At 36.4% G+C, this 26,636-nt stretch overlaps 1 protein-coding gene across 1 annotated transcript in view; it reads left to right on the plus strand.

Moving 5' to 3' along the window:
• The window catches only part of C17H18orf63 (chromosome 17 C18orf63 homolog), a 40,999-nt gene that overhangs the window by 9,882 nt on the left and 4,481 nt on the right, over positions 1-26,636 (plus strand). Inside the window, exons 4-12 of the mRNA XM_009252478.3 lie at positions 143-254; positions 1,191-1,232; positions 3,055-3,131; positions 10,921-11,030; positions 13,911-14,007; positions 14,120-14,205; positions 15,403-15,586; positions 25,191-26,213; positions 26,406-26,495. Of these exons, the coding sequence (XP_009250753.3) occupies positions 143-254; positions 1,191-1,232; positions 3,055-3,131; positions 10,921-11,030; positions 13,911-14,007; positions 14,120-14,205; positions 15,403-15,586; positions 25,191-26,213; positions 26,406-26,462 (1,788 nt within the window). The 3' untranslated portion in view covers positions 26,463-26,495. The remainder of the gene's footprint in view (positions 1-142; positions 255-1,190; positions 1,233-3,054; positions 3,132-10,920; positions 11,031-13,910; positions 14,008-14,119; positions 14,206-15,402; positions 15,587-25,190; positions 26,214-26,405; positions 26,496-26,636) is intronic.

Consider the following 26,636-nt stretch of genomic DNA (forward strand, 5'->3'; position numbering starts at 1 on the left):
GCTCTAGCAATGGCTATAAGTTTTACCTAGAATACCCGAGTTTGTTGGGTGGTGATCTAAATGGGCAGTCATTTCCTATAAGTATATACATACATAGCAATTGTTCTAAATTGGCCAATATTTTGCCATTTAATATTTTTAGATGGAGGCTCCACAAAGAGTAATTCCTGTAATTCTTCAGAACTGCCTTTCATATTCATTCATGGCTAGACTTGCTCCAGCCTGGAATAGAACTGGCCATCTCTTGATACAAGGTAACTTTATCTTTTTAGTCATTGGGGCTTTCTGAACTAGATTACTTCTGTTATGTGTGTATTAGTCTGTTCTCATGCTGCTAATAAAGACATACTGGAGACTGGATAATTTATAAAGGAAAGGTTTAGTGGATTCACAGTTCCACATGGCTGGAGAGGCCTCACAATCATGGCGGAAGATGAAGGAAAAGCAAAGGGACATCTTAACTTGGCAGCAGGCAAGAGAGCGTGCTCATGGGAACTCCCCTTTATAAAACCATCAGATCCCATGAGACTTATTCACCATCATGAAAACAGCACATGGAAGCCCCACCCCCATGATTCAATCATCTCCCACCGGGTCCTTCCCACAACATGTGGGAATTATGGGAGCTACAATTCAAGATTCAGGTGGGGACACAGCTAAACCATATCAATGTGCATCTGTTCTTAATTTTAAGATATACAGTTTTTAGAAAATAATTCTTAAAACTGACCCAACTAAGCAATCTTAAGCAAGCCCACGACAACATAAATGTCATTTCTTTACTTTGGGATTATATACAGAGGCCTGATGTTTCTTTAAAAAATTAGTATATAATGCTTGATACTTAGGAATAAATGTAAGTTACAAAGCAGTATGATAAAATGAACACAATACTGTTAAAACTGAGAAGCTAACCTGAATTTTTCTTGAAGTCTGACTGTTTTCTAAATATTTTATAGCAGGAAATAGATATTTGGGGGAAGAATTGAGTATTTCCATCCTTTTAATTGAAGAGATACCTTTTGAGTGATTATATTTTTTCAGCTGTCATCAGGTATTACTTTATATAACAACTGCATTTTAAAGTATTTTCTTTAGCTTTGATAATTTCACATCAAGCATAGTTATAAATATCAAGCATGATTATTTATGAGTTGTAATAATATGGCATATTCTATGAATTTTTTAAGGAAGAGATTTTCTTTCTCAGATGGGAAAACAAAGTGCTGTTGGTAAGTAAAAATGCGTAAGTCAATAGATAAAACAATATAATTCATAGTTGCTAAAGAAAACAGTATCATATACTGGGCACGGTGGCTCACGCCTGTAATCCCAACACTTTGGGAGGCTGAGGTAGGTAGATTGTTTGAGCCCACAAGTTCAAGACCAGCCTGGGCAACATGGTAAGACCCCATCTCTACAAAATTATTAGCCAGGCACCATGCCTGTAGCCCCATCTACTTGGGAGGCTGAAGTGGAGGGCCAGTTGAGCACAGGAGGTTGAGGCTGCAGTGAGCCATGATTGTGCCACTGCATTCCAGCCTGGGAGACAGAGCAAGACCCTATTTCAAAAAAAAAAAAAAAAAGCCAATAACATATATCATTGGGTTGTATAATTATTGATTAATTAGGTTGTATAAGACCTTAATTAGATATTATTGTAATCAGAATTTCACCTGGGAAATCACTTCTTATTCAAAATGTACATTCTAGACTGTAGGAGAAAAATTCATCTTAATTGGAAAAAACTATATTTTTATTCTCTCTACTTAAAGAAAATAATGACTGTGAAGGAGTTTAATTCTGTAGGCATTTATAATGTATAGTTTCCAGAATCATATCGTCAAAAATTCTTTAGTACTGATGTAAGTCAAAACTTTATTTCTTATAAGAATAGGATTCATTTTCTCCTTAAAAAATTGGAAAAAGAGACACAGATGATCTAAAGTATACAGTTTACTACATGGCCTAATCCAGTTCTTTCACTGATTTGCACAGTTGTGTTTCAGATAGACACTTTCCTAAACAGTAGTCCAGAGATAGCAGATAGATGAGAATCCTGAGTCACCACCGTAGACATTATTAATCAATCATGGTAGCTTTTCACATCATTTGGGCATAGCCTTAAAATCCTGACCTGTAATCTACAGCTATTAGAGCTGGGTTGACTTTCCAGCTGAAGCCTGTTTGCTCTCCTTGCACTAGTTGTATGTTTAATTTGTGTAATGTCAGTCAGTGTGCCCTACCTCTGGGTGAATGGGTTCATTACCTACATCTAGTTTCATCTCCAAACACTGTCATGAGACTACAGCTGTAGGGATTAAAAATAACAGTTTAGGAGAGGAAAATTCCTCACTCTTGTGTTAGGATTTGTTTTCTTTTACTTTTATTGAAATGTAATACACAAATTTTAAGTGTCTAGCTCATTGAATTTTAACAAACTAAACATTCTTGTAACCAGTTCTCAGATCAAGAAACAACATTAAGAGCACCCCAGAATCCCCCTCATGCTTTTTTCATGTACTAACCCTTCCCAAAGTCACCACTATCCTGACATTTCAGAAATAGTTTTCTTTATGAAAAAGAAAGGTAAAGACTTCAAGGCTCTAGGAGATCTGGAATATGTCTGCCAGTATATTTGAGGATATTTGTTAGTAAAAGACTACTCAAGTCAGAAACACGGTGTGATACCTCTTTAGATTACAGAAGAGGACAACCTCCATATTTATATATATAACATATGTCAGATTTGTGTAAGGTATTTGTTGGATTTTTCTCTTAACTGTGGGGAGTCTCTTTTTTTTATTGTAACCTTGCCTATGACCTGCACCCCACACACATATTCATGCTCTTTCATACCTTTGTCCTCTTTTAGATGTCTCATCTGTAAACTATCAGATATTAAGTGGTTATTATTTGAATTTTACCATGTGCGGAAAAAAATCTGTTCTTGTTTTTGACTTGAATAAGTTAGTTTCCTTTGTTACTAAAATACTTAATTTAATAGTAGAGTAATAATTCCAGATAGTTCACAGTTAAATATTTTATTTTCAGTATTAAACATCAATGTAACAGAAACTCAAGTTTGTCTAAGTATAGAAGCTTGCACAATCAGACTGCCAGCACCTGAGGTACCACATATTGTGATTTCTATACTTTATTATATTTACTGTATACTTTTTATGTTTATTATTGTTACTAACGTGATTAGGTTTTAATTTTTAACATGAAGCGTGCTAGAAAGGCTTTTATTATCAAAGTCTATTATTAAATGCTTGATATATTTATATCATTCTAAATCTGCTTCCCCAAAGAAAATATTGTTCTGTCCATTTAACACCGGTCTTCACATTATTCCTTTGTTCAAAAACTTTGTTAAGATGGTGTCTGAGACTCTCCACAACCTATCCTGTCTTACTCTCCACAACCTATCCTGTCTTAGCACCCACTTCTTGCCTCTTCTTTCACCTCCAAATATAAAAAGCATGATTTCAGCTCTTACTAAATTTAATATTAATTCTCCTGCCCTTGATATTCTGGTAGCACTTTTTTGCATCTATTTTTTACACATAACACTTTCTGTCTTCTTAGTAGAAGGATATGTCTTTTATTTTGTGGATTCCCATAGCACCTAGCGTAGAACCTTACACACTAGTGTCACTCAATGTTATTGTCTTTCCTCTAGGCCAGTAGTTCTCAATGGAAGCGGTTGAGGGCAGGGAAATGAATGATTGGCTCCTTATGAGACATTTGGCAATGTCTAGAGACAATTTTAGTTATCACAATGGAGGAACGATGGTGTTGCTACTGACATCTAGTGGGTAGAGGCCAGAAAAGGGATGCTAATGAATATCTTCCCCTGCACAGGACAATCATCTTATCCCCACCCACAGAATTATCCAGCCCAAAGTGTCAATAGTGTGGAGGTTGAGAAACCCCAGGCATAGGACAAATGATGCTTCCTTTGCTTAGAATGCCCCTCTGATTGGCTATACGTGTCCTGCTCATCATTTAAGGGCCAACTCAAATGCTACTCCTCTATTCATTTATTTCCATTTAATTCTTTGATTACGTCTTATGTGGATAAGTAACAAAGGACAATGGATAAGTCCAAGATGAATAGGATCTACTTTTCTGCCCTGGAGAATCACTTAAGCCAGTAGGGAAGATGACTTGCATATAAATAACTGGAATGGGTAACATGACATGTATATCTTGGACTGATGAGGAACCTTCCCAAAGTTCCAAACCCTGTGTGATCTCCCACCCTCATTTAAACCCTCATACTCTCCTGTACCATACTGTCTTTGTTTTCTGTCACTTAGAATACCTGAAATTGGGTAACTTGTAAAGAAAATGAATTTATTTATTAAAGTTATAGAGGCCATGTCCAGTGAGGACCTTCTTGCTGTTGGGGTCTCTCTGCTGAGTCCTGAGGTGGTGCAAGGCATCACATAGCAGGAGGGCAGGGTGTGGAAGCTGAGGTCTCTCTTCCTTTTATAAAGCCATGAGTCCTACTCCAATGATAAACCATTAATTCATTAACCTTCTAATCCACTAATCCATGAATGGATTAATCCATTCATGAGGGCAAAGCCCTCATCACCCAATCACCTGTTAAAGGCTCCACAATGGCTCAGCACGGTGGCTCACACCTGTAATCCCAGCACTTTGGGAGGCCAGAGTGGGTGGATCACGAGGTTAGGAGTATAAGACCAGCCTGGCCAACATGGTGTAACCCCGTCTCTACTAAAAATACAAAAATTAGCTGGGCATGGTGGTGCATTCCTGTAATCCCAGCTACTCGGGAGGCTGGGGCAGGAGAGTTGCTGGAACTGGGACCCGGGAGGCAGAGGTAGCAGTGAGCCAAGATCATGCCACTGCCCTCCAGCCTGGGCTACAGAAGAGCAAGACTCCATCTTAGAGGAAAAAAAAAAAAAAGGCTCCATCTCTCAATACTGCCACATTGGGGATTAAATTCCAAAATGAGTTTTGGAGGGGACAGATAGTCAAATTGTAGTTTATACTCACATGCTTATTTCTATTTTTATACCTCTGATTTCCTTATAAGAAGCATCATGAAGACTAATATTGTGGCTTATTTACCTTTGAATTTTCTACAGATGATACTTCTGTATTCTACCCCTCAATTTGAACCAGTTTAGAGATTGACAGAGAAGTAAGACATAAATAGAGATCAGAATGTCACCTGTATTACTAGGATGAGATTATAATTTATCCTCAAAATAGGATGCTTCTGAGAGTGAAAGGGGCATTAACCTGATGAGATACTGGCCCAGCATGCATGAACTGGGATATATAGTCATGCTGTTCATTACTGGAAAGGAAAAACAGCTCTTGGAGGACATGGTTTATCTGAACCTCAGAATGAGGCAGACTTACCCACCCATTTATTGCAGTAGTGGAAAAACCACAGGCCTCCCTTGGGAGACCAGGCACTGGTTCTGATATGACAAAGAGAATGCAGAACACCACTCTCTGCCAGCAGGCCAACTCCCAAGAGGAAGGGGAGGAGGTGAGCCAGCATGCCTGGTTATTCATCCCAATTTTACTGTCTGTATTATTCCATTCTCATGCTGCTCTGAAGAAATACCTAAGACTAGATAATTTATAAAGGAAAGAGGTTTAATTGACTCACAGTTCCTCATGGCTGGGAAGGCCTTAGGAAACTTACAGTCATGGTGGAAGGGGAAGCAAGCACGTCCTTCTTCACAAGGTGGCAGGAAAGAAAAGTGCAGAGCAAAGGGGGAAAGGCCCTTTATAAAACCATCAGATCTCCTGAGAACTCACTATCACAAGAACTGCATGAGGGTAACTGCCCCCATGAGTAAATTACCTCCCACTGGGTCCCTCCCACAACATGTGGGGATTATGGAAACTACAGTTCAAGATGAGATTTGGGTGGCGGTGCAGCCAAACCATATCACCATCCATATGCCCTAGGGAGGAATGAATGACAGAGCAGAATGATTCCAGGAATATGTGTTAGTAGAGCTTTCTGGGCATGGAAGGAAACACCAAAAATGGGGCAAACACATTCCTCTCCTCTATTCAACATTATACACTCAACATGTACTTGTTAAATTAAATCAGTTCCCTAAATTATGATTGTTCATCAGCTTCTCTGAATCTCACTTTTACTTATGTTTTTGATAAGGTGTCTTACACATTCTGACTGCTACAAAAATTAGTTTCATATATACCTATGTTCCCACTAAATTGTAATATTTTTGAGATTCTAGGTCCTGTGTTATTCATTTTTATTCCCCATGGAGCCTAAAAGATAATTGCATTTAATTTTCCTTTTATTAAAATCTGGCATTGGTTATGTTAACCAAAAAGTGACTGAGGCAGATCTCAGTTGACTCAGGTTTATTTTGCCAAGGTTGATGACATGCCCAGGGAAAAGAAATACAAGTTACAATAGGATCCGTGCCCCAGGCTTTTTCCAAAGAGGGTTTTGAGGACTTCAGTATTTAAAGGGGAAAGAACAAGCAGAAGGGGAAAGAGGAAGGGGAGAAAAGAGGAGGAGGGTAGGCAATGAGGCAAATGGTTACATTCTTGTAAGGCTTTGATTACAGCTGAGTGAATCTACATTATACACATGAAAAGGGGTAGCAGAAAAGTCAATTATGCATTTCTCTCACTCACTAAATCTACATTTACAGTAATAATCTGAAACTAAGCTGTCTGGGAACGAAAGGAAGGCAGGGGTTTTTTGTTTGTTTTTTGTTTTTGTGTGATTCAGTTACCAAGCTAAATGTTCCCTTTGACATAGTGAGTTTGGGGTTCTGAGATTCTGGTTTTTTTCTTTCATAGTTATTAGGTCAGGTTGTGGGGAGGGGAGAAATAAGAATGAAGAGGTAAGAAGGAGGATGTTTCTGGTTTCTCTTCCCTCCAGTTTATTTTGTTTGCTTTCATTCCCCCTTTCAAAAATCTACCATGGCCTCCAATGACTATAAGGTGAAATCTCAGCTGTTTACTATGATATACAAGGTCTTCAGCAAACTGATCCAAACCAACCTTACTTATAGCCTCATCTCCCATTACTGCTCTCCAAGTAACCGGACTATGAATTGTTTCTCAAAGATAGTATGGTCTTTCATCCTTCCATGTCTTTGATCACACAGTTGTCTAAGCCTGTAATTCCCTTTCTTCTGTTCATCTTTCAAGGCTTATCTCAGACATCACCCCTTTGAAGAATTCCCCAGCTCCTAAGTCTCATCTCTCTTGGTGCGCTCTGCCTTGTTTATCACATATTATCTATGCAAATGTCTCATTAAACTGAGAAGTCCTAGAGGGAAGGGTCTGTGTCTTATTAATCTTTCTATCATAGGAGCCTACTCTAGTGCCTGTCACTCACTTTAGTAAAGATTTATGGAATGAATGGAGCATTGACTGGAGTGAAAGACTAATTTATTTTTTGAACTAGGTAACTTTTGTTTCTAAATTCTTTTTTAATTCCTCTGGGCTAGAGATTGGAGTAGTTTTCTAAATCCTGACCTTTGACCCTATTTAGACAAATTTTAAAGCAGTTTATTATAATTCATTATGAAAAATGGGATTTCAGCCCTTATCTTTACAATTTAAATAGAGATCAAAAAATTTAAGAGGTAATTGAAACAGTAATTTACTCATTTCTCAAATTTTGGACTGTGCTAAACTTTAAAATAATACTTTCCTGGAAGTAATTAAATGTTTCTAAAGGAATTTGTATGCAGAAGTTGCCATTTTACTGTTTGGTGCATTGAGATTATAATTGAATCCACAGTTACATGAGGGATATATTTCAGAAAAGCATTATGTAGTATTAAACTGTTTGCCTTGAAATTTAATTATATGGAAAATTTGGGAAATGAGTGCCTCGAAACAAATTTCTATTTATTTCATAGATGGATATTTACTGGGTACTACTATGTATATATGCCAAGTGCTGATGGAAAACACCTTTTCCTCCCAGAATGTTTTATCTAGGTCAGAAGAAAGAAGAGCATGCACACATAAAACTTACCAAAAGAAGGGAACATTCACTGAGTACTGGTTAATATTCACATACCCAGAAAATTCAGTGTAGGCCTAGAATCACATTAAAATTCTCAGATCCGCACTTATTAGCAGTGCCTCTTTGGCATGTTAGTTAATCTCGCAGAATCTCCATTTTTCTTATAAATTGGAGATAATGATATCCCTTCTAGGGTTGTAAGGAGGTTATGGTGTAAAGTACATTAAGGGCCTAGCATAGTACCTGGCAGTAGAGGTTAAAAAATGATAGCTGTTGTTATTATCTTATAAATAAGTAAATTAAGACACAAAGCAGTTAAGTAAATTGCTCTAGATCATAAAGGTAGTAAGAGATTCAGGATCTGAGTTTGTTCTTCAACTCTGTTCTTTCTGCTGTACCTTGCTTCCTTCACCTAGCCTTAGGTTTTTTGGTTCAAATTTGAATGTCCCATAGAGCCTTACAGAAATAGAAACCTAATATATGTTAAATACAAGTACAATTAAAAAACAATGTTTGGTAGTGGAGTATCAAAATTTGTGTTATAGGAACTATGTTACTTCAGGAATTAAGAGAAAAAGAAAATGTCTGAGGGAATCATATGTGAAATCTTTGGAACACTTATACTATTTTTCACCCTTTTCTTCTTGAAATAATCTCCTCTCTTGATTTCTCTGAAACTAATTTTTCTAGAATCTCCTGGAATTCATTTATCTTCATTCATTTATCATTTTAAATGTTGCTGTTTCTTAGGGTTCCATTTTCAACCCTCTTTTCCTTAGCAGGCTTACCCATTTCAGTGGCTTCAGCCTATACACCAGTACCTCCCAGATATTCTTGTATAGTTGTAACTTTTCTGTCGTCTCTTGGATACTTTCAAATGAATGTACTAATGGCAGTCAGACCCAATTATGTCTAAAACTGAATGTATTTATTTGTCACCTTCCTCAACTCCAAATCTGTTCCTCCTGTGTAATTATTCTTTTCATTAGTGGCATCAGCAGTCAATAATTTACCTACCTAAAGACTTCAGAGTCATCCTTGTCTTTCCCTCTTTCTCACTTTCTCTTTCCAGTTAGTCTTTAATAGCCTACTCTGGTCTCTGAAATGGACTCCTCTCTGCCTCCATTTCTGTTGCTCTAATTCAGACTCCCTTTTTTTTACTGGAACTATTAAACCAGTCTCCATATGGGCCTTGTTTCCAGCCTTTCTCCTTCAAGTTTATTATCTAATTTTTCCTTACAATGTCAACAGAGTTCACTTTCTAAAACAAAGGTCCCCAGCCTAAATATCTTTAGTATTTCGACATTGCCTAGAGAAAATTAAGTCTAAATTCTTTAGATTGGCGCTATAAGGAGAAAATAATATTTATTGAATACCTGCTTTTCAGTATGGTTTTTGTCATCATATAAGGGCACTTTATAAATATTTGCTAAATAAAGAAATACAAAGGGTTAGCATTCACAGTCTCTTGGAGTATATGGTGAACAGTTGGGTGGTTTGCCAGTCTTTAATCTGTGTTGAGAAAGACCAGTGTAAACAATAAGTACTGGTACTTATTGAGGTCCCTGCAGCAATTGACTTGAGTCTCTGAATACTGTAGAAAGTACCCAGAGGATATATACTCAAGCTATATAAGTAGGTGTATGTGGGAACCCGTAAACTTTAAACATTTGAACCTGATACCTACCTTCTGTGAATTCAATTTTAAGTTCTGTTTTCTCTCAGTTTAGTCCTCCCTCTGCAACCAGTCTTTTCTGACATTCATAACCATGTCTCCTCTAACCATGTTTTTATCACACATTTCAGGCAACTGATCTCTTAAGCACAGTACATCACAGTGCAAGATTTATCTCTTGTGCACAGGAAAATATGTGTCCTTATTCATTCTGCGTGTCCTTGCTCTTTTACTGCACAACGTAACTAGCATATCTTATCTTCCTCTTCCTGCATTCATGTTTTCTGCTCTTCCCTGCTCCTCCATTTCCATTAGTCTTAATGAATGACATAGGAACTCAGAGAAGGATCACTCACTGGACATGGAGAAGATGGGTCTAGATCCAGGCATTAGGACCTTATTGGTAGGAGTCCAGGCAATAAAAAGTTGTCCAGTTTAGTTGGACTTCCTCGAAAAGTAGTAGGCAGTGAGGTTAGAACATTGTTTCCCAAAAGATGTTAGGTGGTTGGTTAAGAATGGGGTAAGGGTTTATGAATCATTCTGTCTAATCTTAATATAGTGTCCTTTCACCCATTAATACTTTATTTTTTCACCCTCCTTGAGGTCTCTTTATATCTTTGGCTAACTGGAACAGTGCCTCTCAGGGAGATTTTCCAGGGTAAGAGAGCTGTAATTGGCAAACTCTTGTAGGTTAAATACAAGCCAAAATGCCCTACAGGGAGGACACTGGAGGAACAGGGAAGAAAGTGTTCTAGGAAGCTGGGAGGGGTATAAAAGGAGACTGGAGCATTGGCTCTGTCTTTTCTCCTCCAAAAGACCAGATGGAGGTATAATTCCCTTACTCATCCTCCATTTAAAAAAACAATTGAGGTTGAAAGCTATTATTTTAAAATATGAACACCTTCCTTTGGAAGAGATTCAACTTCCTGCAAATTAACATAATTTAAAAAAACACCTGAAAACCAGCTAAAATCACTGCAAAATAGGAGTTTGGGTTTGGATGGTAAGAGGGAAAGCATGAAATACTTCATATATTGCATAAAGGAGAAGCAGGGTGAGCTGCAACTTTGACTATTTATGTAAAGTGGTTATGCATGATTCACTGTAACTTAAGTCTTTAAAACTGAACCTACTGTGTGCATGTAACAAATATGTATCTTTTAAAATGTTTCCTTTTTTGCCAAATGATTTGAGGACTTACAAATCTTATTTCTATTAAAAGCTAAAGGAGTTTGAGATTTCCCAGAGTATTATAAAGGATTTTCATGCTAACAAGCATGCTGTCATTGATAGACATTCCATTTTAAGCAACTGGTGCTACGTTTTGCCAAGGTGAGATTTCAATTTGTAGTATCTAGGGTGGGTTCAAAATATGGTGGTTTCCCTTATTTTGCTGTCTTAACATTGATATGTGTAAAAATATAAACTATTTTGGTGAATTTTAAAATACTGAATTATGACTTCACAAAGGTATTGAAACAATATTGTCATATTTACAAAAGCCATGAATTTTCTTTATCAAATTACTAATTTTATTATATATTCACATCTTATTAGATCTAGTTTCAAAAATGGTAATATTTCTAAATTTCTCATTATAAAATGAAAACTATCAAAATAATATTAATAAAACCTCATAAACTTGTATCTAATAATGATTCATTATAATTTGATATGAGCTGAGTTTTAAGTTTGTACTATTTTCAGGAAAAAATTTGTTACTAGTATAAGCAGGACTATTGGGATAAAATTTTAAATTGCTTAGGAAAAAGAACTTCAGTAGCATACACATAATAATTCAATCATTGAAGCTGGGAGGAGGTAGGTAGAAAACATAGGTTTGACTCTAATTCATTCACCCCCTTACAGACTTTTCCCTAAAGTCTAACAATTACCAGCAATATCTTTGGGTGGAAAAATTTATTAGTCATTATTTTGTGTTTACAATTGGCACGTTGTTTACAACAATCTAATTTAGTTTTTTCTAGTAATTCTAGTTGTTAAAATAGAATACAAATAAAGGCCATATATGACAAACCTGTAGCTAACATCATACTCAACAGTGAAAAATTGAAAGCTTTTTTCTCTAAAATCAGGAACAAGACAAGGATGCCCACTCTCTCCGCTTCTGTTCAGCATAGTACTAGAAGTCCTAGCTAGAGCAGTTAGACAAGAGAAAGAAATAAAAGGCATCCAACTTGTAAAGGAAGAAGTTAAATTGTTGCTGTATGCAGGTGACATGATCTTATGTATAGAAAACCCTAAAGACTCCACCAAAAAACTGTGAACTAATAAACAGATTCAGTAAAGTTGTAGAATACAAAATCACACAAAAAAGTAGCATTTCTATATACTAACAACAAACTATCTGTAAAAGAAATCAATGAAAATAATTTTGTCTGTAATAGCTACCAAAAACATACTTAGCAATAAATTTAACAACTGAGGAGGTGAAAGACCTGTACACTGAAAACTATGTATCTGTGAAAAAGCACAGACAACAAAAGCAAAAATAGACAAATGTGGTTACATCACTGGAAAGCTTCTATATGACAAAGGAAACAGTCAAGAGAGTGAAGAGACAACTTACAGAATAAGAGAAAATATTTGTAAACCATACATCTGATAAAGAGCTACTATCCAAAGTATATAAGGAACTCAAATAACTCAATAGCAAGAAAACAAATAACCTGATTTTAAAATGGGCAAAGCCCTCAAATAACATTTCTCAAAAGAAGATATTTAAGTGACCAACAGGTGTATGAAAAAATGCTCAACACCATAATCATCAGGGAAATGCAAATTAAAGTCACAATGAGAGATCACCTCATACCTGATGAATGGCTATTATCAAAATGACAAAATATAACAAATACTGGCAAGGATGTGGGGAAAAGGGAACACTTGCACACTGTTGATGAGAATGTAAATTATTTCAGCCATCATGGAAAACAGTATGGAGGTTCCTCAAAAAATTAAAAGTAGAACTATCTTATGATCTAGCAATCCCACTACTGGTGATACATACAAAAGAAATTAAATCAGTATGTTGACGAGATATCTGCACCCCCATGTTCATTTCAGCATTATTCATAACAGCCAAGATATGGAATCAACCTAAGTGCCCAGCAACAGATGAATGGATAAAGAAATATGTGGTACATACACAAACAGAATAGTAGTCACCCTTAAAAGAGAAGGAAATCCTGTTATTTGCAACATGGATGAATCTAAGGGATATTATGTTAAATGAAATAAGCCAGGCACAGAAAGACAAATACCTTATGACCTCACTTCCTTATGGACTCTAAAACAATTGAACTTTCAGAAGCAGAGAGTAGAATAGTGCTTACCGGGGCTGGGTAGGTGGGAGTGAAGGGGTGGATTGGGGAGATGTTGGTGAAAGGATACAAAATTTCAGTTATATAGGAAGGATAACTTCAAAAGATCTATTGTACAACATAGTGACTATAGTTAATAAAAATGTATTAGGTTGGTGCAAAAGTCATTGCAGTTTTTGCTATTGAAAGTAATGGCAAAAATTGCAATTACTTTTTTTAAATACATATTAAAAATCACTAAGAAGGGGTGAGGTGGCTCACATCTGTAATCACAGCACTTTGGGAGGCCAAGGCAGGCAGATCACCTGAGGCCAGGATTGAGACCAGCCTGGCCAACATGGCAAAACCCTGTCTCTACTAAAAATACAAAAATTAGCTGAGCATAGTGGTGCACGCTTGTAATCCCAGCTGGTGGCTAAGGCAGGAGAATCGCTTGAATGATGGCTTGAACCCGGGAAGCAGAGGTTGCCATGAGCTGAGATCGCACCACTGCCCTCCAGCCTGGGCAACAGAGCGAGACACTGTCTCAAAAAATAAACAATAGCACTAAGAGTACATTTTAAGTGGTCTACCACAAAAAAAAAGTATGTGAGTAAATGCATGTTAATTAGCTCGACTTAGCAATCCACAATGTATACATATTTTGAAATATGTCATACATGATAAATAATATATACTATTTTTATTTGTCAATTAAAGCAAAATAAAAAGATTTAGTACAATGTGTTTGAAACTTGAGATGTTTAGTTTACTATATATAGCTAGTGAGATAGTTGTTAAATCTTTTTTGAACACTTTCTAAATCGTGTAGTTGACTTATTAAACTATATTTAAGCATTGGCTCATAATAGCTTCCTCTCATTTTTCATAGTATGAAAATGGGACAAATTATAAATATTTTTCATGCCATCCCCCCTGACTGTCCTTTTCACTCATATGGAGATTTCCAGAGACACTGGGATGCCCTGGTAAGGAATGGAAATATATGTTACATTAGAAGTTATTTGATTTTTGTTTATTGTAACTTAACCTAAGTTTAGCTTTCTCCGAGATATTTAAAATTTTGTGCTTAATTTTTAGTATGGCTATAAACTTCCAGATGATTGTGGAAAAATTAAAATATACTGCAACATCTATTTCAAAATGCTTGGAGAAAGGACCTTCACATATCCTTTACACACCAACTGAAGCAGATGCTGTCTGCCCACCTTATAATCTAGTTTTGCTCCCACTCTCATGTCATTCTCTTCAACCTTCTTTCTCTGTGTCTAACTGAAACTATGGTACATTTCCTCCTACTTCTTATCTGCACAAGTGTTTTTGGTTTGCTTAGAATATCTTTCTATTTTTATTTGAGGATGAGCTTAATAAGGATATTTTCCTTAAACACCATTTCAACAATTTAGAAAAGTTAGAAAAAAATGTGTACTTAGAAAGTAAGAAAGCAATCATGATTCTCCTTAGCCAAGTGCTCCCTCCAGTGGCATTTCAGATACAATTGAAAGGGTTGAATTAAAAGTTTAGGTTGTAAACAAAAACAAGATTTTTCTTTTGAGGAGATTATCTAATTTTATAGGCAAATTTTCGATGATTTGACTTATACTTAATTGCACCCCATTGACTTAAGAAAATATATTTTAAACAATATTTTTTAAAATCAAAATATACACACGAGAAGAGCATAAGTACTCAGGCGAAACTCTTAAATCTTAGTACTGATTTCACCATTTCTATCTTCTGACCTGCTGGAGTTTAAAAATGGAAGAAGGAAGAGCCTCAGTGTTGTCTTTTTGCATTCTATGTTTCCTAAGCCAAGCTTATTTTAACAGTAAAACTGAGGTGAACATGTATCAGTTATTTTATTTCATTAGATGCCATGCCAACATATTATTCAAAATCTTCAGAATATGTTTCATCAGAAAAAGTAACTGCTTTCTCAAAGAACTGCTTTTGCAGCTTGAATACAGTCTATATGTGTTGTTTCTCTGTCCTGAGTTTTTAACTGTTTTTGAAGGTGCAACCTGTTCATTGCTCATTATAATACTTATTTTGTAATTGGTAAGGCTTATAGTATCTTCCTTATAAATTGTTTTTGGAATATCATAGTTGCCCTTCCATTTAGAAGGCCATATAGTAAGATATTATGAATTGTCTTGATTTGGAATGTTAGAATAGAAGGAATGAAGATGCCTGTGAGAAAACATACTTTCAGCTGTGGATGGTATCAGATAAGCAATATAAAAGAGTTAAGATATATTTATGTGTGCCTTTTTAACATTGCTACTTTAATACTTTTTAAAATCCCATATAAATTTCGGCCTCTTATGTAATAAAATCAGACATTGTTCTTTAACATTGTTCAGATATCCTCTCAGTTGCATCAGAAGTCAGCCCATGCAGTTCTTTCCAAGGGTAGATTCGGAAGCTGTGTTCAAAGGTTTTCTTTCAGATTTAAAATCTAAACTGCCCCATATATGTGGATTTCCCATAAAGATGACAAGTAAACCGTGCTACTACACACAAGAACTAACTAAACCTAATATGCAGGTAAGAGATCTCTTGTCCTATCTAATTCTCCAAGACATACTATCCATCTATTTTACTTGAATCTCTTGTCTTCTGGGGCGGAATACCCAACCCAGTGTGCAGTAATTCTTTTCTCTCAGTTCAATGTTTCCCTAAAACTATTTGTTATTATTATTACTATACTTAGTCATTTGTTATTATTATTATATTTAACACGGTATTATAGTAGTAGTTGTTTACTGAAATGTTTCACCTACATCAAGGATATAAATGAGTTGAGTTATTGGAGATAAAAGAGACAGAGTTTTATGAAGAGTATTTATTTGGAGATACTGTGCTGTCAGTACAAGTTCAGTTAAATGGAAGGTAAGATGCCTGCCCGTCACCAAATCAAGTAAGTTGGGGCTTCTATGGAACCACTTCGAGACTGAAGTATGATCCCTGCTGTATAAGGAAAACAGAGGGCTGGTGTCTAGCTCCTGTCTGATTTCATTAAGAAATTAATATAATGGGCTGTCTGCTAATGGACAAGTTAAAGATGAAATGGCCATATGGGGATTGGCCTACATCTCAGAGTTTGTCAGAACAAAGCTGTTGAAGACTTAACCTGAAATCGGATTCACGGTTTTTATTTTTGCTGAGGCTGGAAACTATCGGGGAGGGAGGGTGTTTTCTACTCAGTTTGTCTCCTCTGCATTTTTAAAATCTATTCTTATGGTGACATATGGCACACATATAGAAAAGTAATACTGTATAGCTTAATGAATATCAAACGTCCATGTAACTATCACACAGATAAAACATAGAACCTTGCCAGGACTTAGGAGCCGCCTACTTAACACCTTCCTAGTCATAACTCCTTTCCTCCTCCCAAAAGGTGACCACTACTATGGAAATTATTCCTTGTTTTGTTTTTATCAACTAAGTATGTGTCCTTAAACATCATATTGCATTTTGCATGCTTTTGAACTTCATATAAAATAAATCATGGAGTATGTATTCCTTTGTGCTTGGCTTTTTAGGCTCAGCATCATGTTTGTGACATTCATCCATGTAGCTCCACTTAGCTATAGTCGGTTTATTTTCCTTTATATGTAGCATTTTATTATGTGATTATGCTGCAATTTATTCAGAATATTATTGATGAATATTTGGATTGTTTCTCTTTGGGGGCTATTACTAGTAATACTGTGATGAACATTCTTGTATATGTCTGCTGGTGCTCATGTACATGAAACCTCCAGGAGTAGAATTGGTATGGGTATTTCCTACTTTGCTGGCTACACCAAACTATTTCCCTAACTAATCTGTATTCCCCTCTGCCCCAAAGTAGTATAGGAGAATTTATGCTGCTTCACATCCTTGCCCATTTTTGGTATTGTTGGTTTTTAATTTCAGCCCTTCTGATAGGTGTATTTATTACTCTGTGTTTTTAATTTGCGTTTTCCTGATTATTAATGAAATTGAACATCTTTTCATATGTATTTTGGCCATTTGGATTTTTTTTTTGAAATGCCATTCTTTCATTTTTCTACTGTGTTATGTGGTTTTTTTTATTGATTTATACGTATTTTTAACATAAGCCAGATATGAGTTTTTCATCAGTTATACATAATTCTTTTCTTTCATTCTATAACATGCATTCTCTCTTAAAGGTGTCTTGGTGTCTTAATAGTATCTTTTGGCAGCAGGTCCTAATTTATAATCAAAATGATCAGTCTTTTTCTTTATGGTTGCTACTTTTTGTACCCTGTTTAAAAAATCTTTCTGTACCCAAAGTCATGAAGGTATTCTCCTCTAATATCATCCAGTAAAAGGTTGTTTTGCATTCACATTTAGATCTGCAATGCAGTTGGAATTTATTTTTGTAATATGATGTGATGTAGGGAGTCAGATTTCTTTAATATGGATATCCATATGTCTAAGACAAAAATAAAAAACACAATTCTTACCCCAGTACTTTTTCCCCAATAGTTTTTCTCCCCTCAGTACTTTGCAGCACTACCTTTGTCATAAATCCAGTGTCTTTGTGTGTATGGTATTGTTTCAGGCCTCTTTAATCTCTTTCTCTGGTCAGTTTGTTGATCCTAGCACCAGCACCATGCTTTTAGAATTATCTTAATTATGTAATCTTAAATTTTATATTTATTTTAAATAGTGTTTTAATCTTAAATTTTATAAGATTTTTGAAATCTGATAAAGCATCTTATCTATTGATCTGTGCATTTCCATACACATTGAGTTTCAACTTGTCAACTTACACATAGACACAGACACACTCGTGCACACACACATAGAGACAGAGAGAGCATGTTGGGATTTTGATGGGAATTTCATTGAGTCTTACAATCTAAGAATATTGTATATTTCTCCACATATTAAATATATATTCTTTAATTTCTCTCAATAATAGTTTATAACTTTATGTATAGGGAAGTCTTTTGTACTTCCTATACATAAATTACTTCAAAATGTATTAATTACATGACATTTTAAAATGTATTTATTAACTTTCTAAGATATGGGAATTTTCTAGCTATCTTTTTCTTATGTGTTTCTGGCTTAAATACGTTATGACCTGTCAGTCAGTTGCTGAGAAGTGTGTTCTAATCTCCCAACATGATGTGGATTTATCACTTTTCCTACTTTCAGATTTTGCTTTATGTATTCTGAGACCACAATATTATATACATGTACATTTAGAATTGAGAGTTGTTTATCTTCCTGGTCAGGGGTCAACTCCTCCTACTGTTAGTTAGAGAAAAATTGTACAAAAACCTGACAATCTAGACACAAAGGCCTACAGGCGAGGTCATCTTCTTAGAAGGGAGAGTGAGTGGGTAAATGCCCATTGACATCTTTAAAATAGTATTAAAGTTTTGTCCAGACATAATATTTTTTAAAGTTGCTGGCCAAGTCTGAACCTAAAGAATCTGAAAGAAGATATGTTGTTACATCATGCATGTTTATCAAATATATTTCTGGAATACTTAAGATTTCCAGCCCATGTCTGTTTTAAAAATAGTTAATCAGAACAATGTGCTTGTTAAAATTTGCTTCATAAGTGTAAAAAATAACACTTAATTGGAAGTTATGGTTTTATATTGTTCCTTACAATAAGAATTTATCCTACTCAATTCTATTGAGTGCTTTCTGCATGCCAGCTGCTTTTATGTGTATTATTTCATTTAATAATCAAAATTGATCTTTGGATAAAGAATTCACTCAATTTTGCAGAAGAGGAGACCGAAGCTCAGAACATCCAAATAATTTAACCAAAGCGACACAGTTAAATGCATTGCAGAATTAGAATTGAAACTCAAGATTCTTAGTCCTGTAATTGGAAAAAGTTTATATTTGTAGCTAAGAGCTCAAGCTCTAGAAACAGGCTGCCTGAATTTGAACCTCTTATTAATTGTATAATTTGGGACAAGTTATTTGATCTCTGTGTGCCCCAGTTTCCTCAGTTGTAAAATGAGGCAGAGGTTAGCGGTGGTAATGATAAAACCTGTCACAGATTGGGTTCTCTAGGAGCTGATTCTGAGGTGGTCTAGTGCACATGATGTTTGTTAGGGACTGCCCTTGGAAACAATACCTGTGGAAGGCAGGGAGGAAGCACGAGTGGAGAAAGGGAGAAGTCAAAAACAAAGCAGACACCAGATGACCCTGGCCACTCTTCTGAGGAGCTCTGAGACTAAAATGGCCCATCAGAGTTGTTCTGCACTGGTCCAGATAGCCAGGCCTTTATAACCCTTTCTGTATCTGTCATTGGATTTGGGCCATCCTGAGACAGGCATATCCTTGGGCATTGGCCCTCTGTAACCAAAGCAGTCCCTAAAGGGATTTCTGCTGACAGCACTCCACCAGAGGCAGTAAGTCCTTCCTTTGAAGGGGGTCATGTCTTTCGCAGTACTTACTTCAGAGGGGTTTTTAGGACTAAATGAGATAACACATAGAAAAGTTTCTTGGTGAGCTCTCAGTAAGTTGTAATTACTAGACCATATACATGTTAACTCTAAGATTCATGCAGTGTAAAAGGCATAAATTTAAAAAATGGAAAATAAATTGATCAGACTACTTGATAAAACTCAGCCAGCTTAAAAAAATTGGGAATCCTTAGTCAAACTTGTTTTTTTTAACATATAGAAAATGTCAAAGATACATAAAGGAAATTAGTATAATCACCTCTCATGTCCTTCTCATCTAGTTTCCCCTTGACATATTTTTGGGTAGGGAGTACACTGGGGGATTTTAGAACCAATCCCAGATATAGTGTTTTACCTGTAAAGACTATGGTGTACATTCTCTCTCATTTCAAAATATCTTTATATAACCCTTATGTTATTATTACACCTAACAGAATTAACAATAGTTTCTTAATATCTATTAAGTACTGGTTCACACTGAAGTTCCCCATTTATCTCACACAGACTTATTTTTAGGAGTTTTATTTAAATCAGAATCCAAAAAAAGGTCCACATAATTTTATGTATGTCTCTTAAATCTCTTTATTCTGTAACATCTCAAACTCTCTCCCCTTTTATTTAGGCCAGTTATTTGCTAGAAAACTAGATTGTTTTCCCTGGAGAATGTCCCATACTCTGAATTTGACTACTTCCTTGTTGTGTCATGTCACTTAAAGAAAATATTCTTCAAAAACCCATATGTCCTGTAAACCTGTGGTTATATCTAAGCTTGCCTGAATTCTGATTCAACTTGAAGCAAGAAATACACTGAGGTGGTGCAATGCACTGAACCAAATTTCGATCGATAAAACACTTTTGATTAGTCATCTTTGTCATTTCTCAAGTTTCATTTTCATTTAATTATTACTTTAATGTTAAGCTTCTGTGGAAATATTCGTTCATATCTAAGTTCAAGCTTTTGGCCTTCTTCTATAATGTTATGTTAATGTATAAAGTTACATAAGTTGTATATAAATTCTAGAAATTAAAATTCAACCAAGTTGCATTTGCCAATGACACTTGGCAGAATAATGATAATGATATAATAAAGCATATGTTTTTTTGTTGGCTTGTGACTTCACAAAGCTGTAGTTTGTTGACTATTAAGTATATTTAAGTTCTGTGAATTATTTATCATCTCATCTGCTGTTTACATAGGCTCTTTTGTAGTCTTTTTGTAAATTTGAATATAAACCTAGAGGTTCCCCCTTTGAGCTATTTACTTTATCTTAAAAATGGAAAGAATGAGTAAATAATATATTGACAGTCTAGGCTAGCGAGCAAAAGAAACTTCTGGAAATTATGTTCACCATATGTATATTTCCAAAAGACAGCTGAAGAAGAAAGAGTGTGTGAATATAAACATATTTCATATACCACACACATATTCTAGTACAGTTTATGTTCGAATACAAATAACTTATATGAATCTGCCTATGAGTTTTCTTTTATCTCAAGTAGTAGATATGTTGTTTAAATGTTACTGCAGTTTATAGAACCGAAGGGTTCAAACAGTGGGTGTTCTTTGCTTTTCTATAATTCATTTTAACTTAATTCTTTAACATTTTTTTCATCAAACGGAAAAAAATTCAATCTGGACACTTCAAAGTGACTCAGTCCCTTATGACAAAACATCTCTTTAAGGTAGAAATGTTCTTCAATCCAATTTAAGAGCCTTCTTCTCACTATAGCATCTGAGCAGAGAAACCTTGCATAGGATGAGGGCAGTGGTATGTGGTGAAGTGCATTGGTATGTTTGCCTAGTATGCTCTATAGCAGGGGTCCCCAACCCCCAGGTCATGGACCTACCAGTCCATGGCTTGTTAGGAACCAGGCCACACAGGAGGAGGTGAGTTGCAGGAGAGCGAGCGAGCATTACCTCCTGAGCTCTGCCTCCTGTCAGATCAGCAGCAGCATTAGATTCTTATAGGAGCACGAACCCTATTGTGAACTGCATACACGAGGGATCTAGGTTGCATGCTCCTTATGAGAATCAAATGCCTGATGATCTGAGATGGAACAGTTTCATTTCGAAACCATCCCCCCCACCACCCCGTCCATGGAAAAATTGTCTTCCACAAAACTGGTCCCTGGTGCCAAAAAGGTTGAGGACTACTCCTCTATAGCAAGAGAATGGTGCCCTACATTCTGCTCCCCTACACTTAAGCTGCTAACTCTGTAACTGAAAATCAAAGGCATTCATAGTTAAGCGTTTCTGCAAAAACAGCAGAAGTGTGGCTTGACCTTACTTCTACTTCCAAATATTTTATGAGTGCATCTGATTGGCTGGTTCTAAATCACATCCAAACCCTAGCTGCAAAAGATGAAATATAAATTTTAGATTTCCAGGCTTTAGTCTGTGTAGGAGCACTAGGAGGAGGGTGGAATGGAGGTTGAACACCAGTCCATCCTATCCATTGCAGTCACAGCATAGAGATTGGCTGTGGGGAGTGTGGAAGTAGGAAGCCTTCACACCTTCACTTCTTGACCTGGGTTGATTTGATGGTGGTGGTCTCTGCTCATATGGTATCTCAACAGAGATAGTATATGAGGTTTTATCAGTTACTTTTTAGCTTTACCCTAGCTCCCTTGCACAGGGAGTCTTCAGAAAAACAGCTCCCTCCTCTCTCTATTCTCTCCAGAAGTGTATATCCAACCCTGTTACAGGTTGAATTGTGTACCCCTCAGATACATACACTGAAATCCTAATCCCCAGTTCCTTAGGATGTGACCTTATTTGACATAGGGTCACTGCAGATATAGTTAGTTAAAATGAAGTTATACTGTAGTAGGGTGGGCCCTTAATCCAATATGACTAGTGTTATTATGAAAAGGGGCAATTGGATACAGACACACATAGAGGAAGAACACCGTGTGAAGGTGAAGATGGGCATCTACAAGCTGAGAAAACAGGCCCGGAACAGATCCTTTCCTCCTGGCCCTCTGAAGGAACCAGCCCTGCCAACACCTTGGTTTCAGACTTCAAGGCTCTAAAACTGAGATTATATGTTTCTGTTGTGTAGGCCATCCAGTGTGTAGCACTTTGTACCACGTTGCCCTAGCAAACTAATACAAACCCCCTCTTGATGCATGCTTTTTCACTCAGCTGAGCAATGTCAAGGGGCAGTAAGCCAGTAATTCTTCCTTGTTAACTTCTGTATTTTTTCATTCAGGGTCATGAAACTTAGCTGGGTTTTCTTTGTAGCCCTTGAAAATGGGCAAATTAAGAAGGATGTGCTATGCTCTGAATGTGTTTCTCCAGAATTTAAATGTTGAAACCCTAACTCCCAAGGTGATGATATTAGGAGGTAGGGTCTTTGAGAGGTGATTAGGTCACAGGGGTAGAGCTGTGCTAAACAGGATTAGTGCTCTTACTTAAAAGGCCCAAGAGAGATTTGCCTTGATCTTGGACTTCCCAGCCTCCAAAACTGTTGCTTATAAACTACCTACTTTGTTATAGCAGCCAAAACAAACTAAGACAGGATGTCTTCTTGCCCTGGTGGCATGGATAAGCCTCCAACTGAAGTATTCTCCAGATAAGAAATGAATCCCAATCACCTATTTTCAGCATCGCCCCCAAATCTCACTCAGTATTTTCTTGGGGACTTTCCACTTTTCCCAAGAATAGTCAGCATGGAAGGAGGGGTATGTTCTCTATAATGACTTTCTATTATGTCAACTTAAGTATTATGGAACTAAGTTTCCTGGAATTTCCTTCTCCACATCATTTTGGTCATGGGACAGTACTCCTCCCATTGAGGTATGGGTCTCTTTCTCTTGGGTCTGGATGTCCCTATGACAGAGTGATGCAACATACCCTGAGGCTAGGTCTTTAGGAGAAACAGCTTCCACCTGGTCTTTCTGGGGACATTTGTTCTTGGAACCCAATCTGTGAGAGATCCCCAGCACAGGAAGAGACTGCCTGTCAGCATTCCAGCCAACAGCCAGCATCACGCATCACATGTGAAAGTGGAAGTGACTCCAAGGTGACTCCAGCTGCAGAGTATCTAACCACACAGCATGAGAGATGCCAAATTAAGCCAAGCCAACCCCCAGAATAGTGAGAGATGATAACATAATTATTATTGGAAGCAACTAAATGTTGGTGTGATTTGTTTATGCCTAATAGATAATTGGATTAGTCTCTTACTTGTGCCTATTTCCAACTCTCATTTCCCAAAATCTTTCCTATTCTCTTCTCAACCTAATTCAACAATGGAACCTCCAGTAGTGGAGAGAAAAACCAGTCATTCAAGTTTGCATATTATTCCTAGCAGTTTTAAAATGTTTATTTCAAGCTGTGAACCTGTATTTTGATGGGGAAAGTGAGAAAAGAACTTGGTGTTCAGTGTTTCAGGTTGTTGCTACCTATCACTCTTTTACAGACAACAGGACAAGATATGTACTTTAAAAGACAATAATTCCACCAAGAGATGAGTGGATAAAATATGCTATATAAGTACAGTGGAATAGTCAGTCATTAAAAGGAATAAGTCCTGACTCATGTTGCAATATAAATGAACCTTGAAAACATTATGCTAAATGAAATAAGCCAGACACAAAAAGACAAATATTGTATGATTCCACTTACATGTGGTACCTAGAATGGGCCAATTCATAGAATAGAAAGTAAAATAGAGGTTACCAGGGGCTAGAAGGAAGAGGAAACAGGAAATTACTATTTACAGAGTACAAAGTTTCTGTCTGGAATGAAAAAAAATTTTTGGAAATAGTATTGATGGTTATATAACACAGTACAGTGGTAAATGTACTTAAAGCCACTGAATTGTTCACTTAAAAATGGTTAAAATGGTAAATTTCATATTATTTGTGTGTGTATGTGTGTGTATCCACAGTTCATCTTTAAAAGACTGTAAACGCTTGGCTCTTTTTAATGTATCTGACAAATTTCTTTGACAAATACTTGCTGAATTGCTACCAGGTACCAGGCACTGTGGTAGGCAGTGAAAAAATAAACATGATTAAGACACAGATAGCGCCTTCCCTGTAGTCAAAATCCCACTTATTCCTAAAGGCCTAGTATAGATGCAGCCACCTCTTCATTAATTTCTTTCAACAAGGATTTTTAGTAACTGTGAAGGATGTAAGAGTAAATAAATCATGGTTCTTACCCTCCAAGAATCTGGTACCTACTTAGGAAGATGGAACATGTGCACTAAAAGATAAGAGAGCTTACCTTGTACTATTTTTTTGTGACAAATATCATTTAATTGATAGCAGATCCTTGGAGAGTTGACAGAAAAACAGTCACTCTAGGGTAGATTGATGGGTGGGAGAAGGTGGGACTTTGAGTATCTGAAGGAGGCCATACCTTGTTCAGTGAGCAAGGCAGCAGCATGAGCATGTTTGGAGGACAATGGGTAGCTGTGTGAATGGTTTTTATGGTAGATTTATATGAAATGTAGTATATACCTTTATCTTAAGATGGTATCTTGGATAGCATCTGAAGGAGGATACAAACCATAAGAAATGTATACATTTCCACCAGAAGGCTCATTTTTATTTTGTTTTTCTTTACCTGTTCTGTAAATCATAGTGTTGCTTTATATTCTTATTTGGATGATACTTTATATTTTATTTCTTTCCCATTAAGGACATTATTAACATTTTTAATTTTTTTTAAATCTCTATCCTTTCAGGAACACAAAGTCAAGCCACCCAATTTGACCACTAAAAAAATGTTTAGGGCATCTCTGACTCAAGCCACTTCCAGAAAGCCTGCCTGTGCTCAAAGTCTTCTACCATGTTCAGTAGCAGTGGACCACAAGGTGGAGCTTTCAGTCAGCCAGCCAACATCAGGCATTTTCTCCGCTTTGCATCTCCAGCCAGAGTCTGTTCAGGGTAGAAAGAAATCCCTGTCTATCAGGGCTCCACAAGTACATTCAGAAGTATTAACGCCCAACAGAGGAAATACTCAAGTTCAGCACACAGATCTTAGCTCCCAAAGCAACATCACTCCTAAGTTTGTACCAGTTTTCAAAAATAGATTGTTACAAATGAACAAAAATACCTCAGTACTTGGCAGCCCAAAAAGAAAACAGCATGTTGTGACACAATCTAAATCGTTTTCACTCAAAACTAGTATGATCCAGCATGACAAACTGAATTTAGGTCCAGCTATAAAAAACCGATATAATAGTAACATTCAGATGCAGGCTGCTAACAATTTAAATCAGGAGAATTCCAGACCTCTGCAAGAAAAAAATACAGAGTCTTCTGAAAATATGACAAAATTTCCCTCTTCTCGTGGAAAATCGACTGTGAGTTTAAACAAAAATAAGCAACTATCTAATAGTGCAGTATTTGTGGTGTCAAATAACAATTTAGGGGTGGTAAAAAGTGCTGTTGACTTCCAAATGAAAGGAAAAGAAAATTTAACAGGCAAATGTATAACACAAATTTTAGGGAAAAGCCATGGGTCACTAAAACTGAAAAGACAGCCACACATTTTTGAATCAGATGGAGAAACCGAAGATCCCCGACTGCTACAGCAGCAATCAGAAAATCAAGCTAAAGAAGTTGGTACAAGTGACCACAGGTTGATAGTAAGCAAAATAGCCCACAGGTCTAAAAGAAAATTATGTCCAGAGTCTTCCAAAACTTCAAAGAAGCATCATTCCAATACTGTGCACTATGGCCAATCCAGTTCTTCTAAGAAGCAGGTAAAAAAAAAAAAATTAATCTGGCACTACTTATCATATGCTAGACCTTTAAAACCCCTAAATAAGGATTTAAATGATTTCCCCAAGATCATTTAGAACCATACTAATTAATAAACAGAATATCTACCCTAGAGCAACTGTAAGTATATGCAGTTAATTTGTAACAAAATGTGATTCTTCAATCTAATACAGATACTTGACTCGGATAAATCAAAACCTAAGAAATCTCTCATCATTCCTAATGCTTAGAACATGGACCTGAAAGAAGGAAATGTCTACCAGGTAACTGAAGTGATAGCTTTTGATTTGTTTTTACATTAGCTGAATTGGGATTGCCAAGTTTAGGGGTCCCCAACCTCTTGGTGAAAAGCAGCTACTTTTAAATTCTTGAAACCGTAAAATCAGCAAAGAAATAGGACATGG

This window comes from Pongo abelii, chromosome 17 (genome assembly GCF_028885655.2).
Source record: "Pongo abelii isolate AG06213 chromosome 17, NHGRI_mPonAbe1-v2.0_pri, whole genome shotgun sequence".
NCBI lineage: Eukaryota > Metazoa > Chordata > Mammalia > Primates > Hominidae > Pongo > Pongo abelii.